The following is a 17900-nucleotide window of genomic DNA, read 5'->3' on the forward strand; positions in this document are numbered from 1 at the left end:
TAAACTGTAAAGCCCTTGGGGAGTTGCTTCTTACTACCACTTAAAATGAGTACCTGTTTTAATTAACTTGGGAATCTTTTGGTCGGTGTTCTTATATTTCAGGTGAACTGGTAATTAATTACGGGTATTGTTTTAGAAGTAAAGCTCCTAATCCCAACTTGGGCCAGCTGCTGCTAGAACTCATGTAAAATAATTAAAATAAAACTCTTTCTTAAAAATACACCAATTCCACCATTTGACCTCTATTAGATATTTAAGGAACTTGTAAATTCTTTTATATCACTAGGAAGCTTTTCCCATTGTTCCTCTAAAGTTATATGGGCAGAAAAATCAGTTTAGGTCATCAGTGGTTTTCAGACATACTACCCTGAAGTTATTTTTATTATCCAATGATGAATGAATACATTTGTATAAATTCAGCTGCTGATGAAAAGCTGACTCATCAAAGACTATCACAGTCCTTCCTGACAGCAACCGTGGTTTGCTGAAGATACAAATGCCATCAAGTGTTTTGGTTAACAGATTGGTCCTACAGTTACATCTTTCCTGTTACCAACACCCACCCTAGGGGCTCTCTGTCTCCACCTACTGTTACTGATTTTCAGTTAAGTACAGACTGTTAAAAATCCCTCAACCTAAAAAGAGCTCGAGTGTGAAGATCTGAGAATACAGAGATATTTCAGATTATTAAACGTGCTCTATAACTCCTGGACACAAGGGACAGGGAGTGTCTGTTACTTACCCCAGGGACTCATCAGAGCAAAATATACTTTAAATGGTGTATCTTAGAAGAATGTGCTTTATAAAAGTAGATTTCAAAGAAAAAAAAATAACAGAAGTAGAAATTAATTCATGAAGTTGGTGATGATTTAGACCAATGAACCTCCAGTAAGTATTCAACATTGGACTGTGTTGTACAGGCTTCTTGAGTATTCTGCTGGTCATTCTGAGGGAGTCTGGGGCGGGGGTGGGTGGAATGCCAGCCAGATTTATCATTTGACATCAAATGATAAACCGATGAACAACAGTCAGCCTGCAAAGCTAAATGTTATACCTGTGCTGTGCTATTATGTATAGAATAATCTCTCTTTCTTTTTCCTTTAAATTTGTTTTCCTCTTGCTTCCCAGAGGATTGTGTGGAGGACAATGCAACATAGTGTAAGCTTTGGTCTTCTTTTTTCTTACTCTTATCCTCATTTGTCGTCATACAGTCATTTCAGAGAGTTCTTGAGAAATGCCCCCTCTGCTCTCCCTTTCCTGACTGTCTAGAGCGCGTTCAACACTGCACATGACCGATGGGTTGAGAGGATTCCTCTCTGTTTGGTATTTATGGTTAACAGCCGTTTTGGTATTCTTTCCCAATGGCAAGGTTTTCAATCTAAGCTTTGTGTTAGACTAACTTATTTGGTGGCTGATTTAAATTCTGTCCCAATGTTCAGACTATGTGTAGTCTGCCTGAAAAACTAGCTCTTCCCTGATAGAATATATTGGCTTTTTTCTTCTTGTGCTGAGCGAATAATTGCCTCGCTAATAATAACAACAAACCAACATCAGCTCTCATGCATAAGGAGCTAATTTTTCCATTAGCGAGGACAGAGAATTTAGGGGTTAAGAAATAGTTTGTGTTACGAGTTGTTTACTCCTTTTTTTTTTTCTTCCTTCTCGAATTTACTGAAGTCTCAGAGGACTTTCAGGGAGGGCACCCTGGAGATTTTTTTTTTACCACAAAGTGGTCTGGGTGAGGACGGCGCACCAAGGATATCTTATCTGACTTTATATATTAACCGTACTAATCAGATAGTTAAGTTTTCTAATCTGGTTTTCGTACTAACATCCCATGCTGATAATACATTTTAATAAAGATCTCTCTCACCTGGAGGGTACATATTTATTCATGCAGCCCACCTATGACATCACAGGGCTCTAGGTCTGCTTGGCCTTAAGTTCAGGCAGTGAATTCTTCTGTTAACATTCATTTATTTACAAGGGAATTGTCCCCTGAGTCATATTCCCATTCATCATCACAGTTCTCTGAGCTCAGGGCAGTTTGAATGAAAAAAGAAAGTTGAGATAAATCTAGAACAGGAATACCCTGGAAAAGGAAACCTTGGGGAAGGAACAGGGAAGACAGATGGCTTAGGGTCTCCTGATGCTAAATGGGAAATGGGAGAACAAATGTCACGGGTAGGACAAATCAGGGTTCTCTTGGTTCGGGCCATTTGATAAAAGTAGAGGAGCTCCAGCTCAGACAGTATGTGCCCGCCTTTCTCAACAACATTGTCCTGATATCTCCAAGTTTTCCAGCCATTTAGACAGTCAGATCTCCTAATCTTAGGGTTAAGGGGCCCCTTAGCTTTCCCTCCAAGAGGAAGGACTTCATTGAATATCAGCCCCCACCCCCACTCTGCCTGCGTGCCTTCCCTGTGGGCCTCCTACCATCTTCCTTAACTCGGGCCAAAATTACAGCTACTTTGGAAATTCACTGGTTCGCCATTGGTACGAAGCATGAATTATTGACATTATTGTGTATAGATGTAAGAACTTGCAAAATATCAAGTTATGCACTTTATTTTATTATTCTGAAACAAAACGGACAGAGCAGCTCACTTTCGGGTATCATTCCTGCCTGATAGTTAATACCAGTTTCAGAGTAAAACGCTGGTCATAAAAATGTTCTTCTCTGCCTCTTTGGGGCCATTTTGGTGTGATTTAGGACGTCTTGGTTGTAAGGATTCAGGGAAACTGTCTGTTGTTCGTTTTAAATTGCCATGGCATTTCATTGTCCCCTCAAAGGATCCTGCATCCGGCTAAATCCACTACTTTGCATTTCAAAAGGATGTCAGGCTGTATTTAAGAAACTGCTTTATTATCTAGAGCCTCAGCCACTGTTTTTAGGCAAAACTGAGATTTCCTACCTTCCACCCAGACACACACACACACACACACACACACACACACACACCCCTCAGTCTTTGCTTGGCCTGAGCAGAAAAAACTAAAACCTCAATAACAACAGTAAACCAGATTCTCCACTTTAATTAGTTTTCTAAAGATAAATGGGTCAAGGCCAGACTGGCTTTCAGCCTCTGCTGCCGCTGCATAAATTATGCCCCATTCACCCCAGCAAACAAATGGCTGCTGCTCCGTCCCCTTCAAATCATGAACTGCCCAGTCTTGCCCAAACCTGCTTTATCTCTTTACTGCAAAACCCCACTGAGACACCCCGGTTCCATTTTCAAAATGAACCTTTGGTAATAACAGCGGCAAAATACAGTGCACTTTCAAAGCAGGGAGAAAATACAAACCACTCAAACCAAACCACCACCCAACTCATTCGATCTGGGCTCCTGCCCTTCTCTGGGCCCCTGCAGCAGCAGCGTGCGGGAGCTGGGAGAGCAGCCTGACACAGGCTTCTTTCCATTTAGGGGGCTTATGGCTGATGAAGCCCGGGTGGGGGAATAACATAAGACACACATAGAAAATGATGACTTATCCGCAGGACACACTGCTTATTCCACGGGCTTGGGGGATTCACAGATTGAGTTCAATGGTATGTCCTGTTGGGAATCCAGATGCAATGCCTGCTTCTCGTGTGGAATTTTCAATTTGCACCCAGTGGACGGTGCATTGGGCTGTATGCCTCGGGGAGAAAGAGGAATCACCCCACTGGCCGAGATCCTCCCTGGGGATGCCGAAGCCCATTCTGCCCCACTGCTTTACAAACACAGTCAGAGAATCACATGGATTCTCGATGAAATAACAATGAAATAAAGTCATGCCACCCATTTTAAAGAGGGGGGGAGACTTATGCACCATTTAGGTATAAGTGGTCCTTAAAATCATTTTGGGCGGGGGGGAATCTGACCAACTAAACCATTTTCAACTCTGTTAAACTGTCCTTTGTCCTCAGAAATATTTAGGCTAGAGCTATGGTGTCCTCTGACTATGACATAAACATGAAATGTTATACTTTCAGACTGGACAGATTTTCTATCGGTTTGATGCTATGCTGATAGGCTTACTTTCCCTTTCAGACATGAAAATTTCTTTCAGAATTCCTAGACTGCAGCTACCCTCAAACTGATACATCTTTTATGCATCCGTCAATCGACAACGTTTGTCCTGGCTTCTTCTCCACTGCATAGCACTTAGTAAAACTAGCGACCGTGTGCAAGCTATATCATAGCATGGTGTAGTGCTAGCGTCATCAAAAAGGCAAGAGTTACTATTTGCAAAAAAAAGCATAGCTTATCAAATCTATGGGACACACTCCCTCTCCTCTAGGGGATAATATCTAATATAGAGTCCATAAAATGTTAGCATATAGGAAATAGGAGTTTGATTTTGTAATCTAAGATAGATTATACCACTAAAGAAGTCATGGAAAATATATTAACAAATGAGTTATCATTGACCAAATATGCAAACAGAAAACATCAAAATATCTGTAGCATCTTTGGAATAGGCTATCCTATAGGTCATTCACCCTTCTTAAGCCAGAACTTTTTGTCCATATCTTGAACAAATTAAACAGAAACTTTCTGGTCAGTTGTGAACCAGTCTGATAAGCAAACCCTCCTGCCTATCATTCAGTGTATTTGCTCTTTCTCCAGCTATGTAATCAGTGTTTTAGTAACTTATATATGAAAGTCTGAACAGACAAGCCATACTAAACGACTTAAACCACACCTTTTAAAATATGTGTTATGAAATGCACCTGTTGACATAGATCTTTTATTAACTTATTGAGCAGCTTAAAGAACCTTGTTTTTGTCATGGAAAATCTGCAGTAATTTTTTCTCATAGCTGTCTGAGATATTCGCGCCACAACTCCCAAATGTGATGTTCAGACTTATGAGAGAGAGAGCTGAAGAAATGGGATATTTCATAAATACCAGTTTTGATGTATTTGCTGTATAATCAATCAGCTTTTAACTGACTCTGGGGCCTATGGAATACATTTTAAAGCACTGGGAATTTGGCTATTCCCATAACATACTTGGACACTCTTTACTGCTAGCAATAAACCTCAGGCATAAACATTGTAGAGAAAACCAGATGAAAAGAAACCTGTTTGAGGGAAAATTGACTTCGCTTCATAAATGTTAAAGGTAGAAAGATATCTGCAATACACAATAATTTTATTACTTAAGCTCATTCATGGTCATTATTGTCAGAGGCTCTAACTTCATGGGTATTTTCTAACACTTAAAAGACTGGCCAAGCTATTAGTAAGAGGGGGGGAAAAAACAAACGTTGACAGTAAATGAACCACCAGCAGCTGCAACAGTACCACGATATTGCTGGTGAACAAATAATTTTTTGGAAGTTGGGTTTGGGTTCTATCTTTGGGAGCTTTGCCAGTACTTTATCGATCCTGATAAGCTAAGCTAGGCAATGTGGCACTTGTGAACACCCCCCCAAAATGGCTCACAAAAAACACAAGTTTATTGCTCGTTCAAGCCCAGTATGCTTTGTGGGTTTTCTGTGGGTCAGCTAGCTCCACGTGATCATCAGCCTCACGCCAGGACCCAGGGTGCAACCATCATCTGGAGCTTCACCTGTTAATGAATGGTAGCAGAGAAAGAGAGAATGTGACAAAGATAACCGTTGGAGTCTCCACCTAGAGGGGGTCACATCACATGGTTCACAGCTCATTGGCCAAAGGGGGTCACGTGACCAAGCCTTCTGTCAGAAAGGCGGGGACTCTCACACAGAGTGAAAATGGACATGCGAGTGAATCCACAAACATGCATGACCAAGACGAGATTTTTAAGTTGATAAAAATCGACCTCATACTTTCTCCAGCTCCAAGACAAACCTTACACGAGAAAGAAGAGGAAAATCCTTCATTCATTCAACAAATATTTATTGTGCGCTAATTTGACCCAGGGATGAGTGGTTAGAGCATAATCAGGAGCTCACGATACTTTGGGGGACGCCAGACCAAACGAGTTCTAATTCCACACAGATTAGATACTGGGAAAGAATGTGTCCAAATGTTTTAGAATTCTTAGAGAAATCTAAGTCTTTGTTACAGAGGGGGGTATCTATATGGCCCAAGAAAACCAGCATTCTTTGGAAGTCAGCTTGATTTTTAGTGTCAGTTGGCTTTTTTGCAGATCTGAACTTTGAATTCAGTCACAATTCAACCAGAGCAAAGGAGTCCCACTCCAAATCTTAGGACAGTATCTCAAGGGAGGAGGTAGAAGCTGTTGCCAACGAGGAGTAGAAAAATAGCAGTAGAAAAACAGAATGAGCAAAGACTTTTTTATTACCGACTTTTAAGTGTCTTTCAAATCCAGACTATATATATTTTAAATAAAGCCTCGAAATTGCATTTGAGGAACGCTGCTCTTGTCTGACTTGATGCCATGTTTGCTTAGGCAAAGCAATTTTTCTGTTCTCCTTTCTGGGTCAACCTGGTTGGAGCAAATCAAACTGTTCTCCCTCTCTCTTTCTTTCATACATCATCATTTAAGATCACCAAGAATTCGAGTTCTGGAACCTGCCCTTGTCTTCTTTTACAATATCTGTTTCTTGCTGGACAGGATTCATGAAGGAGAACACTTTTCACAGGTTAATCAGGGAAATTGCATAGGCTGACAGCAACAGCAAACTTATTGATTGCAATGAAAGTCTCAGGAATGTGTGCGCCATTGGCTTTCGTGGAATTATTTGTAAAATCGTAGCGCTCTGAGTCAGCCGGAAGAAAAATGACAATATCAATTCATAAATTATTTGTGTGTAAGGAGGCAAGAAAACAAGGACTTTGTAAGTTTTATTCTGAGGGATTTTGACCTAAGAGAACTCCCCCACAGCAGCCTACATTCATCTCAGCTAAGAGCACTCATCTCTGCACTTGAAAAAGCCCAGCATTTCTTTTGCCTGCTCCTTGCAGCTCCTTGAGTGCTAGAGAAAAGGGGTAAACACGAAGCAGCTAGACTAGCTTTGGGAAGAAAACATAAAGGCAGCAAACTGCCTTAATTGATCTTCTCACATAAAATCCAAAAACCCAGAGGCTATCTTTAGTGCAAGACATGTCCTCGTGAAGATGTTTCCAGTTACTCGGGAAAATCAAATCTTCTTTATACAACAGTCTTCAAGGAACAAGAAATATTTCATTAGGATTTTAATGGTGAGGGCTCAAGCAGAGAAAGCTTCCTCTTCTCTTTTGTCAAGATTTCTTGACAAAATAAATAAAACAGAAAGCCCTTCACGTGTTTTTCAGTAAATAAATAAATAAATAGTTTGGGGGGGTTGAGAAGTAAAATGAATCCTTAGGGATATTTTTTGAGAAGGACTTTGGATAATTTGGATCATGGTATAACTGAGAAGGCTCATGGGTATGTGTGTGTGTGTGTTTATTTTTTAATTATGATAATCTTCTTGTGTCCAATAGTCATAAGTGAACAACCCAGAGATTGTTACAGTTATTTACCAAATGGTAGTTGAAGCTTGATACTTTTATATGAAAGTCTGTGATTCGTTGCTACTTTTTAAAATTCAAAGACACGTCATTGTGAATGAAATCTGTCTTCCTTATCCCTCCCATCATGTCTTGCCCTAAACTTTACCCTTCCACAGACAGGTGCCACTGCCGCTTGCTAGATTAGGCACAGATGTTGTTATTATTAATCATAAACAGCAACGTCTCATTTCAAAAATCTCAGTTTCATTTGCGAGGTTGGCTCTAACACACAGGCTGTAGGTGAGCTTCTTGTTCTTTACAGAAATAGGCTGCAGGCTTCAGCATTCTCAGATGAACAGGGAAGTATGTGCGAGCCACCACCGGTTCCCATTTGGTTGTCAAAGACTGGGAACCCTGGCGCTTTCTCTCTAAGCTATGGCCACAGAGCAAGATTCCAGTAAAAAGTCCCAGGCTGGGGGCGCCTGGGTGGCTCAGTGGGTTAAGCTTCTGCCTTCGGCTCAGGTCATGATCTCAGGGTCCTGGGATTGAGTCCCGCATCAGGCTCTCTGCTCAGCGGGGAGCCTGCTTCTCCCTCTCTCTCTGCCTACTGTTCTGCCTACTTGTGATCTCTCTCTCTCTCTGCCAAATAAATAAAATAAAATCTTTAAAAAAAAAAAAAAAAGTCCCAGGCTGAACATTAGGGAAGATGATAAGAGAGTCAAGTTCTAGAAGAGTATTTGGGAAGCACACAGCTAAATGGTGGATGCGAATTACCCAGAGGAATGATGGAGTACAGAGTGGGGGACCCACCACGTCTCCCATGACTTATTCCTGAGCTCTGCGCACATCTTGCAGCCTCACGTCACCACCGAGGACCAGCAGAGAAAGGCTCTTGTTAACAGCACTCCAGCTAGACAAGGAAGAAGTACTGGCAGAGGACCTCATCAGCCCAAATTAAGCAGCTGAATTCAATGCAAAGGTGACTCACTTGAAGGTGAACACAGAAATGAGCCATTGGCTGTAATTTAGCTGTAAAATGACCAGTGCCTGGAGCGTAGATTTGACAATGGGGAATGACAGGAAGGACAAGAAGGATGTTCAGCTCTTCTTTCTCCATCTTGGCCTCTCCCCTCTAAAAATAGAAGGAGAAACAAAGGCACAAACCCAGGCTTCTTACTGCTACCCGGGATTTATGTCCACCAAGTTGTCCCACCTGCCTAGCTTACGAAATTTATCACAGCTCCAGATGGACACAGGAACTGCGTAACAGCCTATCCTGGGTCAGCAAAGAAAAGTCGGCATTTGTGGAGTGTTTTAGAATAGACGACAGTGTTCACGTAGGGTACCTTGTTTGTAAAGCTTAAAACAACAGGAGTCAGCTATTTGCTTTTTCCCTTGAAGAGACTTCTAGGGCTCGCTTTCTGTTTCCCACGGGTCTGATGCTACAATGCTCTTGGTGTCCGTAATGTCTCTTCTACCATCAAAGGTCAAACGAGAGGTACAGAGGCATTTTTGTGGGTTTACTGCTATTTTGTCTCTTTTTTGTTGCCCATAGTACTTTCATGAGATACTCTGTTTAAAAAAAAAAAAAAAAAAAGGAAGGAAGGAAGGAAAATTTTTGTTTTCTGATACTTAAGGCTATTTAGGGTGCCCAGAACACAGAATTTGTGTTCAGAATTCCACATGAAGCTTGGAAGAATGCATTGCTCACTCGAAGGAAGGTGAGGAAAAAAATTGAGGAGATGGGTGGTTCTGGATGATCACTATTGTCAGTGTTTATAGAGTGTTTGGATAACTGTCCTCCTAAGTTTGCTTTCTTTTACATCACTGAAAAATTCTCAAAGGCTGCTGACCATGGGGATTTGGAATTCAAGATCCCCATTTCTAAGATCTTCCTAAACAATAGTAGTATGAGGAAGGAAATTATTTTTGGTCAAATTGATGATTAAGAGTTAAAGCTATGGCTCTATAGATTTAAAACGATTAGAGACTTGCAGCATATTATTTAAATGTTTGTAGGAGTTGTATAAAGTGTCTCCAAGATTGCTCACGTGGTTATCATCCTTATTACGTACTTTTGTCTTCCAAATAGTTGCATTATCTTGAATTGTGGTCATCAGTTTTTTATCCCTTTTGGTCATTGTGATGCAAACAGGACTGTGATTTATCCAGAAACACCAAAGTCATATTTGACCCTGGGCTAGCTCATGCCAACCCTAAAAATAAGACCATGTGGTCAGGTGACTAGGACAAGGTGCAAATGAAGTCTAAGTCCTGATCCTTACGAGGGCTGGCCAAGGCCTCTTTCCTCACCATACACTTGGACCACCTTCCTCCAGAGGGTCTCATAAGGACACAGTGAGACAGCCCTGAGCCAAAGTGCGGATCCGCCGTCACTGCCAAGGAAAAACACTTCAAAACATTTGATCAACACTCAGGGATCTTTCGGGTTGGGTGCTGGGACGTTAAAGTCCATCTAGTCCAATGCTTTCACTTTGCCAGTGAAGACTCTCGAATCCAGAAAGATGGTGTGGCTGATGCGAAAATCCCTTTGGCTTCAGGCTGAGATACTTCTTTGTTTCTCAACTTCTATTCATTCAAGCCGTACATCCAGTAATGCATCTTTCAAAATAATGTCATGCTGGTTGTAGTAAGCCCATATATAGGATATATATACATATATAGCTATACATCTATAGAGTATATACATATATATATATTAGAATAAAATAGTCACAAATTACAATCACAAAGAAAAATAAAGTAAATTGAACTTGTTGAATTCACTGTCACAAAAAAATGTGGATTTTTTTTCTCTTCTCCTTATATATGTCAGAGAAGTTTCCTGTTCATAGAAAATGTGAACGGAAAGCACAGAGAGGTCCCACATTCCCTCTGCCCCAACACAGACGCAGACTCCTGCACTATCAACCTACTGGAGTGGTACACCTGTTTATCTTTCTTTACTGTGGGTTTGTGCCCTTTGAACAACATCTCCTCAGTTGTCCTGCCCTCCAATCCCCAATAACCACCATTCTGCTCCCTGTTTCTACAAGTTTGGCTTTTTGGAATTGTACCTGCAAGGGAGATCACACAGTGTTTGTCTTTGTCTGACTTGTCTTGCTTCGCATAATGCCCTCAAAGTCCATCTGTGTTGCTATAAATGGCAGGATTTCCTTCATTCTCATGGCTGAATAATATTCCACGTGTGTGTGTGTGTGTGTGTGTGTGTGTGTGCAATACCACATCTTCTTTACCCACTCCTCTGTTGACACTTAGCTTGTTTCCCTATCGTGGCTGTTGGGAATAGAGCTGCAATTAACATGGGGCTGAAGATATCTTTTTGATGTCTTTTCATTTCCTTTGGATAAATACCCAGAAGAAGGATTGCTGGATCCCTATTCTATTTTTAATTTTTTGAGGTTCTGCAGACCATATTCTACATGGGCTGAACCCGTTTACATCTCCACTGACCCTGCAGTGGGCTTCGTTCCTCCCCACATCCTTGCCAGGGCTCCACTACCCTTCTTGATGACGACCATCCTAGCAGATAGGAGGCCATCAGAGTGGTGCGCTTGTCAAGATTGACAAAACTACATTGACCATGCAAGCTGATTTCAGATTAGCTGGCAAGAGGAATCCTTTCAAAAATGGTGCCATTTTCTAGTGAAAACACGGACAAAGTGCTAGAACCTCGGGTGAGTCCCTCTAGCTCTCCTCTTTCAGTTGAAATGATGGGGAGAGGAGAACAAAGTGGCTGGGTAAGAGTAATAAGTATCTAAGATCCTTTCCACCTTTCAAACACTAGTATTCTGGGAGGAACGATAGTTGAGTACGCAGAGTAACTTGCTCCCTCCTCCTGTGAAACTACCTAGAACGGGGTGGGAAAGGAGGGTCCACCTCCAGCTCCCACTGCCATTTCATCAATGATAACTTTTTCAGGGACTCTCACATCAAAATAGTATTTGTGATTTAGCCTCTACCAACATGCACAAGGCAGCAAAAGTCCTCAGTCTATCTCTAGGGCTCACATATACCAAGGCATAGAGAGGCCAAGTTGTCATTTCTTTCTCCACATGTATGATGCCGTGCCTAATTTTTTTTTTTTAAGATTTTATTTATTTATTTGAGAGACAGAGATCACAAGCAGGCAGAGAGGCAGGCAGAGAGAAAGGAGGAAGTAGGCTCCCTGCTGAGCCGAGAGCCCAGTGCGGGGCTCGATCCCAGGACCCCGAGATCGTGACCCGAGCCGAAGGCAGAGGCTTAACCCACTGAGCCACCCAGGCGCCCGAGGCCATGCCTAATTTTACAAAATAAGGGTCCACCGCCTCTGCCAGAGCCTGCTGTTTACGCGGCTATAACCTGTTTTACTCACTGCGCTGTGAGGTGTGACTTGCCCTCTGTGTCCAAAGAAGTGCTGAGGAGCGGGCTGGGGCCATTTGGAATCTCATGGGCATGACTCATCACGGAGCATCTCACCATGATGTTCTGTTTTTCTGTTTCGTGTCCCTCTTTCATCCCCTTCCAGAGAAGCCACCGTCTCGCTCTCCCGCTCCATCCTTCCCGTTTGCATTCAGTACCCCTCGCCCCGTGCCTCCCCCAGCCGGGGCTTCTCTCATGGTATTCTAGGCTCAACACCAGAAAAAAAGGTGTCTTCACATCACGGTTAATTTGCTGCAGTCAGAGCAAAACAAAAGCGAGACATTCCCAAAATGCCAAGCCCTTGGGAAGAACGTCCGCTCACTACGCTGGGGCTTCACTATGACCTCACATCCCTTTCCAAGAGTCTTGCTGTTCTAGGAACACGAGGTGGCCACAGCTTCTGGAAATACTGATTCAAAAGTGCTTCAGTCATTTTCTTTTGTGAGGTTTTTTTGTATGTGCTATTTTTTTTTCCCTCACTAACGGGATGTGTGATACCTAGTAAGTGGGTGTAATCACTGGCTCTTATAAAATTGAATCTAAGCGCAAGTCATTTCACACATTTCTTCTTTCCCCGAGATGGCTTCAGTGCCTTCTTTTCTTAGGAGAAAGGAGGCGAGTGGAGAGGTTCCCTAAATGTGAGAAGAAGGAGGGCTTCCATATACTTCAGGGCACTTTAAAATTAAGTTCTCCATCCAAACATCTCTTCCTCATCTCTTTCCCCCAACTTTGTTGGGACACACATAGCAGAGGGTCACCCTTCATCCTTCCTGGAGATAGACTACAAAGCCAGCAGTTAGAGAAAGATCTGTTGCTGCTGTCTCGAAGGACCTCTTCCTACTAGACCAGCATCTGTGAATACATGGCACCAGGATCACCTATATCTGAAGTTTTTTTTTTGTTTTTTTGTTTTTTTTAAATTGCTGAGATCCAAGCCAGAACCACACCAGATCAGCCATACCTGGGCTGGAGGACAGAAAATCTGTCCATTCGACATGCTCTCAGGTGATCCTGATGTCCATCTCTCATCATGATGTCCATGATGTCTACATGCTACATGGACTGCTGTCTTCCTGACCCTTGAGGATCTATCTGCCTTTCCCTCTGTATCCCCACTACCAAAGTGTCCAATGTACGCTTCCTGGAAGAATGACTGCCCCATTAGATGTGTACAGATGACTTCTTGGAAGGATTCCCCCTACAGTGAACTCCCTGCAGAGAGAGAAAAATCCAAACTAAGACTTCCTGGCTGTCCCTGTTGCTGGTCTCATGGATGTCACTAACATCAACCACGGTCTTGTATCACTGCTCTTTATCAGAAGCAAATAGAAAGAGAGGCCCCACACAGCCAGCTGCACAGCCCAGCCTCCTGGAAGTCTTTCTAGAAAGAGATTATTATATATAAATTAAACAGCCTCATAGCGAATATTTCTGAACTTCTTTGTCGCTTACCAAATTCATTGTGTTGGTATCTTCTGATTCTGGAAAGCAAAAGTGAACTCACTGCAGCTCCTTGTTCTATGCTCAGTTGAGAAGAGGCGTGGTCTGGTCTGGAAGGGGGCTGCTGCTCCGGGAGTCAGGGCTCCCACTGCTGTCCCAGCATTGCTAGATGACCTTGCCCTGCTCACTTCTACTCATCCGTAAAATGAGGATGGCTGGACGTCAGTGGTTCCACAGTCCCTTCCTTGGACACAATCCCAAAGCTTCTGTGAATGTGGAATGCGTGACCCCACCGGTCACTGATCTGTAGGTTCAGATCACCCTTGGGAACTCCTGAAGAAAGAAGTCTGCGGGGACAAAAGCTCAGTTGAACTCAGGCTGGCGAGTTGCTTCCCACAGAAACTGGAGCCCTTCAAGTTTTATTTCTTTTTTCAGAACATCTGGCTAATGTCTTTTCGGGCATGATTCATGTTTCTTTGTTGTCCAAAAGGAGTCAGAGAGGGACAAAGTAAAGAAACTAAATAAAATGTCCACGAGAATATCCCAAAGGAATGGAGACGGAGGGAGCGTCATGCTTGAATTTAAGCCACTGAAAACATTTGGCAAAACGCTGAGTTCTTCCTGCATGTTCAGTGTTGTGAATTTTCACATGAGCTCACGTGGATCCCAGAGCCCACCAGACCCCGGGCCCCTCACATCCTCTACCTGGAAGGATGAGGCTCCCAGGAGTGCATCTGTACCTCCCGTCTCCTCGGCAGCTGCCATCTGCTTAGTCTGGGAGACGTCCAATTCCTCCCATACATGTGCACTTCCTCTTTGAGATAGGATGTCCCAAATGACACAGCCAAGGTCTTCAGCCGGGCGTGGGTGGGTGGGGGGCAGTTATTCTCCACCGGATCTGCAGAGAGAAAGAAAATGGATCTGGTCTTGAACAACCGTGGTTAAACAACTGTGTCAACATCACTCAAGTCCGTATGTTTTTTGAGGTGAAAATGGCCTTACACTCACAATGTTGGTTTGTATTCATTTAGGAGACCCCCCAAACCCCGGGTTATCCCTTCATTCCCACCCCCCGCAAGTTTTTTTTTTTTTTTTCTTCTTTTTCTTCTCCTTCCTCCTTTAGCTCGATCTTATTCAAGACAGAAATCCCTGGGTCAGAAATTTTGCCTCGTCCCATAAATATGACTTTTTGAATGTCCCGAGAGGCAGAAAAGAAGCCAAATGTGATTACTCAGACTCTGGGCTTTCATCATGGTGTGATTCATCAAAGGAGCTGAAGGTACTGCACAGTTCTGAACTTAAATATCCCTTCTGAGAGGCTCTTTGCCCTGCTGCTTTGATGAAGAAAGAAAAAGGCATAAGAGGGATTTTCACATAGGGACAAAGCAATGTGCAGGGCTACCTGCTTTATCTGCGTTCCCTTGACCAGTATGGATAACACTGTGTGTGAATAAATCCAACTCTTCTTTCCTCCTCTCCTGCCCCCTCCGTCTCTGCTGTCATCCTCGAAACTACTCTGCCTGTGCCCTGCCTAGTGATGACTTTCAAGACCATTTTCAAATACCAGGCAAGCAAAAATGTTCAAGTCATTTAAAGTCAAGTGCCAGTGGGCAAGTCAGTTAATTTCTCTGAGCCTCTATTCAGCAACTCTCAGTCTTGAAAGTCTACAAATACATCACTGGAGAACTTTAAAAAGTACTTACGTCGGGATCCCCGTCCCTATGGACGCTGACCCGTGTGGTGTGAGGCGAGACGAGGCCGGGGTGTTGGACAAGCTTCCCCGGAGTTTCCCGTGTATAGCCCACGTTGCCAAACACTGCTCTAGGTCCTTATTCTTCAAAGTGAGGTTCTTAGACCAGTCTCACCTGGGTGCCTGTTAGAAATGAAGAGCCTGCGACCCCGCCCCAGACCTGCTTTATCAGTATCTGCATTTTTCATAAGACCCCAAGGTGGTTCATAGATACATCAGAGGAAGAGAAGCAAGGCTCCTATCCCTTATATGTTATGGAGGAGAATAATGTTCATGGTGTGCCAAGCTGTCTGCTACATGCTTTTCCCCATGTGCTCTCCAAAAGGGAAAGACAACAGATTGCATATATAGGCCTTGAGACTGTAGCCTGCTTCACAGAGCCCTGGTATGTGAGGTTGTGGGTTTCTGGGGCACAGCGATTATTCTCTTAATGTGGTTGGTTACAAGGCTGATTGTCACATTTAAATGTGCAAAGTGGTTCCACAAGTTTAGTATCTCCTTTTGATCTTAGAAATTGGATTTCCCTCTCCAAAATTTAATAAACTTTGCCTTCTTTTTCCATCACACTTTAGTTTGATTTGGACATTATATATGTGTGTGTATGTGAGTGTGTGTGTGTGTGTGTGTGTGTGTGTGTGTATCATGGCCAAATCAAACTACAGTGTGTGTCTCTCTCTCTCTCTATATATATATATGTATATATATATATATATTTCCCTCCCTTTTGGTCAGAGATTGAGCACAAGCAGAGGGAGTGGCAGACAGAGGAGAGTCAGGCTTCCCGCTGAGCAAGGAGCCTAATGTGGGACTCGATCTGCTTAACTGACTGAGCCACCTAGGTATCCCTGATTTGGGCTTTATAAATCAACGCCAGCTAGCAGGCTTATTTGAGGAACAATATTAAGGGTCTTCAGGGTGGGGATTGGTTACTTTGGTGAAGAGAAGCTGAATGAGTTGGGTTCAAACTGATCAGGCAGGTTTGTTTTCAGGGCTTAGCCAACAATGGCCACATACCACAGCATCTGTTTTTTTGTCAATAAAGTTTTATTGGAACACAGCCCCACTCATTCATTCATTCAAGATATCTTTTATGTGCTTTCACACTCCATATTAGGACTACGATACTTGGCTGCTACAACAGTGGTAGTCCTGAGAGACACCATATGGCCTCCAAAGCCCCAAGTCATACCATCTCTGTTCCAAAGCCAATGTTCCACTAGCCTTTCCCAGAAAAAGTTTGCCTGTTCCTGGTTTAGGGCAAGTGTCAAGGCCAAGGTTGGGTGTTCACTGGCCAGCTGGGCCCATTTATTTGTTTGGTTCTGTGGCCCAGTCTATGCCCCTAATCCCAACCAGACATTGAGCAGCTGTGTGGCCACAGCAAAGTCAAGAGGAGCCTCCAGCACAGACTCATGTGCATTCTGGGAACAAAAAGGAGCAAAGAGAACAAGGCCTGTGTATATGGAAGTATTGGAAGTTGTACATGGAAGTTGATGTAAGTTTTGCTTGAGCGTCTTTTGGAAATGTTCCCAGTAAATAACGTATAAAATAATGATGGAAAAGAGCCTCACAAGAAAATCCTGAGTTAAACAGAGAAATACAAGATCTCTAGTCAAGGTGGAAAGAAGTGTCTCCTAGGAGAAACGAAAGGTAAACAAATTTGTTACCAGACTATTTCAAGCAAGAAATTCCCTCCTCTAGGAAAGTTGCAAACTCTTAGAACACAGACATCAAGCAAACCTTGAATTATTTCAGAGTTCCTAAAACAAAAGCATATGTTCTTTCCTATCTTTTCTTTCTCTTCCGTGGGCTATGGAGAAATCAAGAGTCACAACAGATTTGATTTCTGCTCTCTGCCTGAGAACCAGTAATTGCCGACTATGTAACAGTCATGCTTTCTTGGTGTTACAAGGATTAAAAGAAAGGAAAGACGGATAAAAGTTGGCAGGATGAATCTTTCCAGACTTGGGTCCTTGAAACTGGATGTTCCTTTGGCTCTATTTCATATTTTTGAATTTAGCATTTTTTTCTCTGATAATTCTTTTGGGTGCCTCCTTTCATCCAAGCTGGGCTTCTGTTTCTTCCGGTAGGCACTCTGAGGCCAAGAAGCTGGTTGTTAGAGGGCCTAACGAGGCCCATGGATAGCAGCGGGACTGAACTGAAGTGTAGCAATTAGCTTTTGCCTAATTCCACCCAACTGGTGTTTCTAGATCTACAGTGGTTGATAAATAGTGAAAGTTCCAAGTGGGAAAAAAAAAGAGCAAGAGAAAGATACCAACAGTCTTGGGTCTAACAGATTGTTCTAATTATATTCTCGCTGTTTCATTTTGCAAGTTTTTATCAAAATGGAAGATTTGAAGTCTTTGCATAATCTCTCTGTACATAGTTTGCGTTGCCAGTTTGCTCTCTCTGGCATGGGGCTGGCTCATCTGTTGGTCTCTGGCATAGGGATACCAAAATGTGGCTGATTCTGTCTTCAGAGCGGAACTAGAAATATGGGGTTTAAAAGATATATAATGGCTGATGGAAAAAATAATGCCCTTCTGTCAAATCATTGCAAGAAGTTAATCATTTTCCCAAAGGTTTTTTTCTTCTAATACTCTGGAATATAGATAGGTAGATAGATAGATAGATAGATAGATAGATAAATAGATAGATGTAGATAGATAGCTAGATATAAATAGATATAGATAGATATAGAATCCATTTGGTGGTTCTCACTAAACTGGCCAGTAATAGTTTTCCTGTGAGTAAATTTGATGTCAGGACTTTGCAAGAGAAGGAACAGATGTGAAGATCTATGTTTACAAGAAAGACACTTTTCTCTTTGGCCACTGCATGTGAGTTATGGGAGAGGTTAACATTTTCTTTTCTCTGTAT

At 42.6% G+C, this 17900-nt stretch overlaps 1 protein-coding gene across 2 annotated transcripts in view; it reads left to right on the top strand.

Moving 5' to 3' along the window:
• The window catches only part of GPC6 (glypican 6), a 1096805-nt gene that overhangs the window by 1010106 nt on the left and 68799 nt on the right, over positions 1-17900 (top strand). Inside the window, exon 7 of one of the 2 annotated variants that reach the window (XM_082700679.1) lies at positions 1129-1158. The exons of the other annotated variant lie outside the window; for it this stretch is intronic. Coding sequence (XP_082556805.1) covers positions 1129-1158 — 30 coding nt within the window. The remainder of the gene's footprint in view (positions 1-1128; positions 1159-17900) is intronic. 2 annotated transcript variants of the gene reach the window in all.

The sequence above is a fragment of the Mustela nivalis genome, assembly GCF_964662115.1.
Source record: "Mustela nivalis genome assembly, chromosome: 15".
Classification (NCBI taxonomy): Eukaryota; Metazoa; Chordata; class Mammalia; order Carnivora; family Mustelidae; genus Mustela; species Mustela nivalis.